Below are 12,161 nucleotides of genomic sequence, written 5' to 3'. Positions count from 1 at the left end.
AATTTATCCGCTATTAGATTTTATTTCGTATGTTCTCGATTAATAAACTGTTCTTTGCATGACGACAAGTTGATCTACATATCCGTTCCTTTCGATCGCATTCTTTCTACTTCTGTTTTTTTTAAATAATTTTAAATGAGTACAGTAGTGCAATTGCAAGGAATAAACAACTAAATTTGTGTGTACAACATTTAGTATTATTTTGTTTCCTTTCCTATTTGTTCTATTTATTTATATTACATTTGCATAATTCTCGCATGCAATTATTCGCCTGTTACACATTATTTTTTATTTTAACTGTAATTTTTATTTTAACTGTAGTTTTATTTTAACAATAAGTAAGCTTTTTTAAAAATTGACAAGAATTTAAATTACGGCTTCTATTTTTTTTCCTTTCTATATATATTTTTATCGAAAGAATACTTATAGCACTAATTTTTCAAGAGCTGCAGTCTAAATTGTGTCTAAATTGTATCCTATAAGAAAGATGTTTGTCTTCACTTTTTCACGCCTTTAGCATCTGGTCTTTTTTTCTCTCTGACTCATTATGTTTACACGACGCCACGCGTTGACCGAAAGGGGTAAAAAAGAAGCTGTATGGGAGAAGATTAAGTTAAACACATACTGATGATCTAAATCTAGATGGGCGTCATTTAAAGCCGTCTCGTCACCGTGTCGTTTAGCCAACTTTTTTCTGCTTCTAAATTGGACTACGATGAAACGTTGTATTACGATGAATGTTGTAGAGATTCTTCTTCTCTATTTCAAACCATTCATCCTTGTTATTTGCAGAACAATTGAAGTTTGGACTAACAATTATCGAATAGATATACCAGAAACAATATTGAGAAGTAGAAAGAATTTGTCTAAACACATTTTGATTCTTTACAATATCACAAACTTTATATAAGACAAAAGATTTTTTAGTGTCATCTGTATCAATTTCACGCATGCTGTGATTAAAGAATTTCGTCTTTAAGAATATGTGAATACTTGCCATCGGGATAACCATCCGGTCAAGGTGCTTCGACAATGTTGAGAGCCTCTGTGACGAGTGTGTTTACGGTGGGATTTAAAATCGGCTCCCCATCTCGTGCCTTTCCACCGCGGCCACGGCCAAATCCGGGCCGAATTTTTCACTTTTATCGCTCTTATTGGGTCTTCTTTCTGGACAGACAGCGGAGTTGCTTCGACTGTCGTGGTAACCGGGGGTAGGCGAAGGGAGGGGGGCGTCGTGCTTCGCGGTCCATCGTCGCGTCGGGGCGCCGGGTGCCCCGGACAGGCCTCCATCACGAGATACATGTAGGACGTGTATGTATCCTCACTTCCTGCATACGATATCAAAACATCATTAACATTCTTTTGTGAATACACTGTGCACATGCGATTTCTTCCCTTTTCACCGATGTGCATACATTCCCTCGAATGGAATGCAAATGCAATTGTCGTAAAAGCGCATCGCAAAATGTTTTTGTTGCGTGTATAAAACAGCATATTTTTTCGTGCAGAAAAAATTAAATATCTATATAAACGGTAACAAAATCATCTTTTTAAAAATTAAATAATTAATTTGATTTTTTCTAAGAAGAAAAATAAGTTAACCTAGTTTTATCAGCTTACATGTGTACATTTGCGTTGTGTAATAAAAAATGTTTTTTAAATTTTCAACACGTACCTATTTTTCCTAAGGAAGTTAAATAAAAAAAGAATGAGAGTTTAAATTAGTAGATACGTCGAAAATCCTCAATTGTATTGTAAGAAATTTTTTCATAAGATCTATAATCCGCAAATATATCGTGCTTGATAGCAACCAAGACTGATATACTAATCGCTACGACAAATTTTTTAAGCGTATTGATTAACTAAAAAATTAAAAATTTTTAGAGACTCGAGAAATTTTCTATTTTACAATCAATACACTTAAAAATTGTGTTTGTACAACAAATATAATATCGACTTGACTAGACAAATATAATAAAACAATTTGAGCAAAATATCATTTCAAATTTGCTTGTCTCTGCAAAACTTAAAGTCCTTGATAAATATGCTGATGCCTTGAATATGCTCATTTTCAGATTTTTCAAAAAACTAAACACTTCTGCGTTTTTTTTTTCATTGAACGTACAATAAATAAATACACTTACGCGCGAAAAGAGATGAACTTTTAACCTGTTTTAACCTAGAAGCTTATCTATTCAACTTCAGATAGAGCTAACTTCATTTTCGAATGTCGTGGTGTCATCTCTTTACTCAATCTTACACCGCGATGATATGATACGGTATCGATAGACGGTAACACGATCAACGTTCACTTCCGACTTGGGGATTATTGCTGTCGCGTGTTGTCAGCACTCGCTGCATCGTTGATAAAGCGCATTCTGGGTAAAATAACGTGTAATCCTGCCCTCCTCCCGTTCCTCCCATCGTTGGACGACATCATTACATACGTACGACGTTATGAGAGCAATGAGAAAAAAGTGAACGAGGCAAGCGAACAATGTGGTGAGCGAGTCGCGGATCGATATCGTGTGATTTGCAATTTTGCATTTTCATCTCTTCATTTTCATCCCACGATCGAACCGTGTAAATCGAAGCTACTCACGAGCGTGTTCCAATTAGTGGGGTCGAAAAAGGAGCCGTTCATTCGCTCGTATCGTATACCTTGTGTGGTCTCTGCGTATTTCAATTCGCTGTTATACTTACAACGTTTCTTAGAAATCTCGAAGTTTCCATCACATCGTGACGCGACACGCCAACGACGATGATCGACTTAACAGTCAAGACCTTGGATTCGCAAAATCACGTCTTCTCCATCGAGGACGACGTAAGTATCGCGCGTGTCCCGGATAGACAAATGCCACTGTTTATTCTTTGTCCGCTATAATTCGTACCAATCTCCTGATAGATAGGAAAAAAATCATATTTCAATATAAATATATTGAAAAAATCTTATTTAAAATAAAATATATTTTAAAAACCACAAAATTATATTTAAAAAATCTGATCATATTAAAAAAATGTACAATAGCTTATTCCGCTTGCATTATTTCCCATGAATTTTTATTTAATTCTTGTATGTTTAATTATATATTTTTTTGCAATTCTCCTTAAAGCAAATCACGGTCCGTGGCTTTAAAGAACATATAGCAGAATCTGTTGCGGTATCAGCTGATTCGCAAAGGTTGATTTATTGTGGACGAGTGCTTCAAGATGACAAGAAGTTAAATGATTATGGTAAATATACATATTTACTTATATGCAATAAATAACTTGTTACAAGAATAATGTGATATATTTTTTATATATAACATGATTCTTCAGATGTCAATGGAAAAGTCATACACTTGGTTCAACGTGCGCCACCTCAGCCAGGTCAACACGGAAATGATGGTGGGCAAACGCAGGGGCAAAATAGACAAGGCTGGCAGAATTCACAGAGATCGCACTACCGCGTTACACGCGCTCAGATACATGGGAATGCAATGTATCTGGGTGCCATGTCAGTTCCAGCAGAGATTGTAGAGGGACATGGTAGCATTTTAATTTTTACTAAGTGCTGTCGTTTATTGATCAGTTTCGCTAACGCACGCACTATTTAATTGTTCCTCAGGGATACCACAGTTGAGCAACAGCTTATCCGGTAGTAGATTGAATCATGCAGGTCGCATGCTTGATCATATAGGTGAGCTGATTGATCGATTAGATGATCCCAGTTCTCCTCCTCTGCATCCTACTCCGTCGGAACTTAATCAATCAACAACACAGCAACAGCAACAATCGCAAGAACCAGAAGTAGAACAAAATGAGTGAGAATATATTTATAGATTGTTAGATAGATTCCTTTACATAATGTAACAGTTTGTAATTTTTAATAATTTCTGCAGGAACAATGATGTCTTGAGAGACGATAGTGGTGCTAGACTCGCGGAAGCAGCCGCAGCCGCCATTACGGCCGCATTATCCTCTGCTGGTGCGCGCGCTGTCACATTGTTCAGAGGTTGGTATATTTAAAAGTTCAATTTAATTCAGAGATATTTATGATTTTATATGTTGCATTAACTGTTCAATAATGCATAGGAAGCAATTATAATAGTGGAAGTACGAGATCTACAAGCGATACAAATGAAAATCAAAGTGATGCACAACAATCACAGTCGCAACCACAAACACAACAACAGCAGCAACAACAACAGCAAGCACAAGCGACTACAGACACGGGAGCCACATCGAACAATGCTGGACAAAACAGACGTGTTCAACAGCAAGAGTATGTATCTCAATTTAAACATTTCATGTTAATGAAATATTAATTAATGCGACTAGATATATATTTTACTGTTAATTATTTTTTCTCAGCCTTCCACGACTTCCACAAATGGCAGAATTATTGCAGAGACTGATTAACACTCAAGATCGATTAAGACCGTATTTTGAACGTTATTGCATGCTCACGCGTCTCGATCCTTTATTGCCGCCTGGGGTAAGTTGATGAAAACCATATCGATCATCAGACAAATAGACTGAAATTTCGCTCTTATAAAGATAATCTAATTATTGTTTAGCCCGGGCCAAACACTGTGGAAGAAAGTCAAAGGATAGTGGACGGAGTCAGCGAAATTCTGCATTTTATGTCTCATGCTTGTCACGCGCTAAGCGACATTATTATCGATATGAGTCAACCGCCACGTCGAAATTTGCGTTGTCGACCAATAATAGTACAACATTCGGCCATCTTACAGCCCAGTATACCAATACAAGTAGAAGTGAGCATATTAATGAAAAATAAATAACCATAGAAATATCGACATAAATAATACTATTACAACTTATCATTTTTTTTACCTTCTACAGGCTCACATCAGTTTGAACGGTCGCAGTGCTAATAATAATAACAGTAACGACGAGTCGATCGAGTCCGGTAATCAGCAGGCGCAATCGAATAACGCGGAATCAGCGACATCACACATTAATACAGAGGAAGGCAGTCAGGAACGAGAATCCGATAATACGCAATCGCAAGGAGAACGACCGCAACAAGAGCAAAGCCAATCGCCTTTCGGTACATTTTAATATGAATATTTTATTTATTTATTATGTTTATTTTAATATGATTCTAAAAAATGTTAGACAAACATGTCAGAATATGCGTTTATTTCCAGATACAGTATTCAATTTACCGAATCATGTCGAAGTGCTGATGGAAGTTAATTCCGAGAGTAATATAGATGGAGGATCTGGCAATGAACAAAACGCGGCGGGCAATGAAAACAACAACAATGATAACACCCGTAAGTTAATTGCATGATATGTTAATATATTCCATCTGCGAAAAGAATAACTTTGCGCCGTTGTACGTTTCTTATTATTACAGGTAGGACAAATGTATTTCCATTTGGCACAGGCCCACCGCCGTATTTTATGCGAAACTTTATGCAAGCTGTTGCCGGACATATGGTGCATAGTGGTATCACTACTACGACTATGAGCTCAAGAAATCCACCCGTCACTACTGTAGGAGCGCAACAAAGTGTTTCCACATCGATGGATAGTGGAAACGCGAATACCGGACAAAGCACTCAAGCACGGTATAATAACATCTATAATATATTATATCGTAATACTTTATATAAAATCATCTCATACAAGAGAACAGTATTAAAAAAATAAATATTCAACACACACAGATACGGCATAAATTATATAAATATTACAGGAGCAACACTGGTACTCATCCTACAACCGCCACTCAGACTCGAAGTACGTCGCGGCCGCACGTGTTCCATCATCACGCTCATCCCGTTGGTCTCGGTATGAGTATTGGACTAGGTCTTGATTTCGATCCCTACCTTCCGTGCAATTCGCATCATATATATCGCACTCCAACAAGTACCACATCTAGTACTACTACGACTGGCGTGACAACCTCATCGCAAACGACACGCACAACATCAACAGCCACGGCGGACGCTCAGAATCAAACGAATCAAACCGGTAAAGGCGAATAGAAATTTCTTTTTCATATAAACTTATAATTAAGAGAAGATACGTTTTTCTACACAAATTTGAAAAATATTTTATAGCAACAACTTCAACTACAACTACTACTGTCCCTTCAACAAACACAACATCGGCGACAAATGCTGAAAGGGCTTTCAATAATCCTTTTGCAAACTTATTGCAAATATTAGATCAGTCAGCAGTAGGTCAACCACCTAACATCAATAGTAATGGTAATTTCTTTAAAAATGAATCTAATATCGAGAGAGAGAGAGAGAGAGAGAGAGAGAGAGAGAGAGAGAGAGAGAGAGAGAGAGAGAGAGAGAGAGAGAGAGAGAGAGAGAGAGAGAGAGAGTGAGAGTGACAAATGAGATACTTATTTCAATGTCGACATTGATTATGTTGCAGCTTTGGTAGAAAATCTTGTTAACATAACGCAGATACTCAGTAGCAATATGCACGCAGGATTCGTGAGTGACAGGTAAATATAATGTCAATAAATTAAAGAAAGAATCGTTGATTATATATTGCTAATCGTATAATTCTTTTGATAATCAGTTTGAACGGAAGTGATGTTATCACTTTATCCGACTTATTCGAGGCTATAGGTCTATCTATGGATCTTCTCACGTCACACGAATCTGGCAGAGAAGATAACTTCCTCATCGATCTATTCGCATTACTGGTAATTTTGCCACTAAATTATATATACGGGCACGAGTCTACATACAATATAAAATGAATCGTTTTGATTAAAAAAAAAAATTACATGTAGGCACATACTATGACTCTGGATGAGTTGAGCAGACTACGTCTTGGTCAATGGGAACCTATCGCTAGTTATCGAAGACCGTTGCAGGAGCTCCTACAGTACACGTTTTCCGATGCTTCATCATCAGATGTTCTTCAAGAACAAACAATCGAACGTTTACTTTCTCAACTGCGGCCTCATATTCGATATCTTTTGGCGTTCGAGGAACACGCAGGCAGCAGGAGCGGTTCTCGCGTTGACATATGCGCAACTACCGAATCATTGATCTCTCGCCATGCAAGGGATATACTGAAGATCTTATTTAATAACGGTTAGTATTTTAATTGCAACATATATCATAAAATCAATAAATCTCAAATGCGTTGAATTTACAGAAGTTGATGATGCAAGATTCGGACAGGAAACGCTAAACATCCTAATTAATCTGCGCAACCAATTCTTCACGGTGCTGCGATATTCACTGCGCGGCGGTCAAATTGAATTGAGGCCAATTATGACACGTTTTGTGGTTAGTTTTGCTCCTTTTTTATAGCTAAATATAAAAATGTAAATGTTTATTATTATTTGTCGTATTAACGTAATTTAATTGTTTTGTGTTACTAGAACGACGTGATGGACGGTAATAGATCCGCTCTTCTTCAGTGGTTACAGCTTATAGTTATCGCTCATCTTTGTACTTACTTTCTACATATGCCTCCATGGCCACTGGCATTGGATTCAGAAATCATACCACTTTTGATATATAAGGATGCATCGTCCCAGCAATCTTCAGTATCTTCAGCTTCTCGCCAATCCACACAAGTACAATCGGAAGATGAGGTAACCTGTTCATTTCATTTGCACTGTCACTTCTTGTCATTGTATAATGTAATTACATAATCATATAATTACATAATCATATAGCCAATGGAAACGGAAACTCTGGAAAGCAACAATCAACAACCAACGCTCGAAAGCTCGATTCCTGAGGATCGAGAAGAAATTCCAGAAACATTCCCCGGGCACGAGGTTTTACCTTCGGTATGTCGAATAAGAAAATAAGAAAAATTCGCAAATATTTTTTATAAAAAAGAATTGATTTGATTATAATTCTTTATATACGTTTATATATAATATTGCCATTAACAATATTCTTTTTCGCAGGATTGGGTGCCAATTATTGCTCGCGATGGCGTGAGACAACGTCGACAATTACAAAGTGGAACGCCAAACGGAGACGTAACAACGTTTAGCGACGCATATCTGGGCGGATTGCCGAGTAAGCGTCGCAAGCTTATTGAACAACAAAAACCGCGATTATTAGTTAGCCCGACACCGAATCATCACTCAACGATAGCGGCGTCTATGGAACGGTTGGTCAGAGAGGGAGTCAGTCGCGCCGGTGTCGAGGAAGTCGAGGGTGCCGCCGTGGCTGTCGCGGCGGATCCTGCCGTACGACGTGCGTTTGGTCAGGCAATTAGGGATTGTTTGAATCCGTGTCGATATGATTTTCCGGACCCGTTGCGCTTCCCGAATGCGACTAAGTATTTCGCAGAGCAGGAACGCCCGCCGAAATAATAGCTAACGGAAAGATATAACACATCGTACTTTGATTTATGGATTACAGAACTGAAAGAGATATATTAGTTTAAAATTCGACAACGAATAAGCGACTATCTCTTTGAGAAAAATCGGTACGCAACATTCGTCTTTGTGAAAACATTCTAGTTGTAATTATTATTCTAAAATATAGTAAAGAGAAAATTATCTCTCCTCTATTCTAGAATATAATAAAGAAAAAAATTATCGATTCTCAATTACTATTCTAAAATATAGTAAAGAGAAAATTATCGATTCTCTCCCGAATAAATATCTCCGACGAATCTAAAATGGCTGATCAGTACGGTGCAAATGTACCTATTTACCTATCTACCTACCTACCTATTATCTATATGCCCATATCAATGTTTCTGCTTTAATAGAATTATCATTATTATTCTTCGGCTTAAGTTTGTAATTGATAAATAAAGTAACATTTATAGGGTGTTCTCCTCAAATCAAACTCTTCGTCAAATCTTTGCGAAGGAAAAGCCAACATTAATTCCATAAAGGAATATACACCCTGTATATACATAGATGTAAAAATTGTTAACTGTACATCTCTATTTATGAATTTACATACGCTAGTTAATTCTCCGTTGTCTTTTCCACTCGCAAATCTCGATTTCTCATTATCTTTTTCTCACTAAATTGGTCATTCCGAAAGAATAAACTTGATAAATCCGAGACAATTGTAATAAAAATAGATCGATTTCGTTTCATTTTTTTGATTATCACGACAATGATGAATATGATAATGCGACATTGCTTTTGAAAGCAATGCATTGTAAGTCATAATCTTATCAGTTGTTTCGTGTAGATAATTTTCGATATAAACACGATGAATCGAAGATATTTTCGGATCCAGAATCTTTCTACGACGCGCGTATTATACGTTTATTTGCACGATAAAAATAAATCGATGTGTACAATGCGTGATTATACAATGATAACATATTGTACGTGAAATAAGTTTAACCGTTCTAATAACCAAACAATTGTACGGAGAAAAAAAGAAAATAATAAAATTGTGTATCCCTTTTCCTCCGCGTTACTTTGTTCCTTCGATTCTTTATATATAACAAAAATTGTCAAATGATCTTTTGACAGTCATTCACATATGAGACTATTGTTAGAAATTATTACAGCTCTTATTGCGGCAATAAGGATGAGCATAATTCGATATTTAAAATAAACGTCAGACTTCCTTTCGAAGACAATGTTATAAAATAATAAATTATCGATAAACAATTACACAATAATTATAATTTAATAACATTAAATATGCAAATTTCACATCAAAGGGGAAAAAAATTAAAATTGTTTTTTCTGCATTATACAATAGTTAATTTACTTTTCATTTATTCTTTTTTCCTCTTATCGTTAATTTATCAAATTATCGACGCCAATTATAGCTATAGAATATATCGTATATACTGTTATGTGGTAATATGACATGTAACATCTGTAATATGAAAGAGTGCCGTCAATTATACGCATGGCTGACTATCACGAGAAATCGGACTATTCCATTCGGTCCACCTCCTCCGCGCGAACTTGATACAACTGATTAAATTTTCATAATCGCGCGCCGAGTATGGGAGCGAATCGTACAATTATCAAGATGAGGGAGAGGCCGTAATGAAATATATGCGGAAAGGGAGGCGATTCGCGATTTTTAACTTGTTTGCTTCATCGTCGGAACATCACTCAAACGCTTATAAATTCGATGTTGAATATCTCTCGGACTAATGAGGAAAAATTTTCTTCTCCCGTTTCGCGCAATCTGGATTTGAAAAATTTCTCACCGATAATCGAAATGTTTACGAGCGGCGATGAAAACAACGCCGGGTAATTTAATTTCCGCGAGAAATAACTTTATCGCGGTCACTCGGACTCTGAGAATCATCGAGATATCGGATTCCAAAGTTTCACAAGTCGTGTATGCGGTAGGTAAATGATAGATAGATACCTAAGGTAAGCAATCTTTAATCGCCGGCGATATTATGACTGAGCGATTGGACGCGAGACTTATCCAAATACATACATAGCGTAAAGCGATTTTTTTTTGCCGTTCGATTGTTTGCGGGCTCCCGCGGCTCGCAGATTCCTCCTCCCGCGAATTACGAATATGTACATACGACATAATATGACGTAATATACATATAGAATTTTTTTTTCTGATCGCGGAGGAAAAAAGAGGAGAAGGCGATTGTTACATGCTTAACCGAATGTTCTTCCGACTGGTCGCGTCGGCCGCCCTTCTTCCTTCCCCTCCTATCGGGATACGACATCGTACTATTACGAGAAGCGATTTGGAAAGGAGAGGCGTCGGTATTAATTGGTGGACAAGGAACACGGTGGCGGCGGCGACGATGTTCGTAGTCTTCTAGCCTCTTCTTCGAGGGCGTTTTTTTTCGTGCTCGCCGCACGTTGACGACGAAGACGACGCGACGTTCTCTCGTCGCGGCTCTCTTTCCGCGCTTCGAACAGAAGAGACCAACGGGAATGTAGCTCGCCTTCTCGCTCCCTCTTTCCTCTCTTTCTCTGTAGAGTATATCCTCGACCGCGTATACCGCGCGTATACCACGTATACCACGTCCACACATACGTACACGCCGCGGTCGTCGCGGGGAAGAGCGCGTAGAAAGGCATAATAAAGGTAGGGTAGAGTATACCAAGTCCGCGCGGACTTGACGGCCGGCTGTCAAGCGGCGCGAGAGGGAACCGGATTGGTGGACGAACGGCGTTCTTTCGGCCGTATTGGTCTTTTTCGCCACTCGACGACGCCTCTTTATTCGGTTCAGGGCGTCGCCGTACATTTTTATGCACGCAGGTTGGCCGCGTGGCGCCGAGCGCGGCTCTTATAGGCGCATCTCGCGAGTCTCGGCTCTCAGTCCGCGCGGACTCGGTCGCCGCGTCGTTGCTAGCATCGTCATCGTCGTCGCTGCTGCCGCTGCCGCGCTGCTACGAGGCCGAGGTTAAGACGCCTTGGCAATCAAGTAGAACCTCGGGCAAGCAGGGCCGGTTACGGCGTCGCATCGGTACACGAAGAGAGAAAGAGAGAGAGAGAGAGAGAGAAAGCGTACACGAAGGCGGCCATATTTAGAGAAGGAAATCAGCGAAGAGCATTTCGCGCCGCGTACCACCAAGCTACTTCTCCTCTCTACCGCCCTCCATTCCACCACAACACAGCGACGACGAGGACGACGACGACGACCACCACCACCTTATCGTCTCGCTCTCGTTCCCCAGCTTCGATCTCTACACCCGGGGGCTCTTTCCGCAGCCCGTCGCTCGGATGGATTTGACGGATGAAAAGCAACCGGTCGTGTTTTCCTCGCGCATTCTCTCTCCGGTAGCTTTCCCGCCGCCGATACCTCGCCGCGACGAATGTTAACGGTAAGGGGGCGCGAAATAAGTCACGTACGTTTTTTACGTATAACGACGCTCCGGCGCTAATAACGAGTCACCCTCTCGTCCCCCCTTCTCCCGAGCGAGAAAATGCTTACGGACCTTTTTTTCGCGCGCCAACCTACACACGCGAGCATCGATGGTGTATACGCGCGCGTAATCACGCGCGGAGAGATGGTTCGGAGCGGAGCTTTCCGAGAGGATTTTTTCTTTTTTTTCTTTTTTTTTTTTAACAGTCCGAGTCTCTCTCATTGCCGTCTGTTGTCGCCGTCGGCGTCGATTCGAGTCGACGAAGCTCGAGGGAGAAAGAGCTCGAGAGCTTTTCTCGCGTCACGTCTACGCCGAACATAATGCGATTTCTTCCTTGCGCTTTTCTCTCTCGCCGTCCTCCGTGTTTCGC

At 39.4% G+C, this 12,161-nt stretch overlaps 1 protein-coding gene across 1 annotated transcript; it reads left to right on the top strand.

Annotated features, from left to right (window-relative positions):
- The first annotated feature begins 2,761 nt into the window (after positions 1-2,761).
- On the top strand, positions 2,762-9,535 carry LOC105254864 (large proline-rich protein BAG6). Its single transcript, XM_011263805.3, has 20 exons — positions 2,762-2,824; positions 3,114-3,234; positions 3,322-3,531; positions 3,611-3,806; positions 3,885-3,997; positions 4,078-4,267; positions 4,357-4,480; positions 4,563-4,763; positions 4,852-5,059; positions 5,160-5,288; positions 5,372-5,585; positions 5,714-5,991; positions 6,081-6,230; positions 6,406-6,478; positions 6,556-6,682; positions 6,773-7,079; positions 7,144-7,277; positions 7,373-7,588; positions 7,673-7,789; positions 7,913-9,535. The coding sequence occupies exons 1-20, from the start codon at positions 2,762-2,764 to the stop codon at positions 8,324-8,326; spliced, it is 3,585 nt and encodes a 1,194-aa protein (XP_011262107.1). The 3' UTR covers positions 8,327-9,535.
- Positions 9,536-12,161: the final 2,626 nt, after the last annotated feature.

This window comes from Camponotus floridanus, unplaced genomic scaffold (assembly GCF_003227725.1).
Source record: "Camponotus floridanus strain SB8 unplaced genomic scaffold, Cflo_v7.5 scaffold15, whole genome shotgun sequence".
In the NCBI taxonomy this organism is placed as follows: Eukaryota; Metazoa; Arthropoda; class Insecta; order Hymenoptera; family Formicidae; genus Camponotus; species Camponotus floridanus.
Note: the sequence above shows the minus strand (reverse complement) of the source record. Positions and strands in the feature narration are given on the sequence as shown.

Coding starts and splice junctions, on each gene's coding strand:
- LOC105254864 (XM_011263805.3), top strand. CDS start 2,762: ATGATCGACTTAACAGTCAAGACCTTGGATTCGCAAAATCACGTCTTC. Junction 3,998..4,077: donor CGCTGTCACATTGTTCAGAG/GTTGGTATATTT, acceptor AATAATGCATAG/GAAGCAATTATAATAGTGGA. Junction 6,479..6,555: donor GCAGGATTCGTGAGTGACAG/GTAAATATAATG, acceptor TTTGATAATCAG/TTTGAACGGAAGTGATGTTA.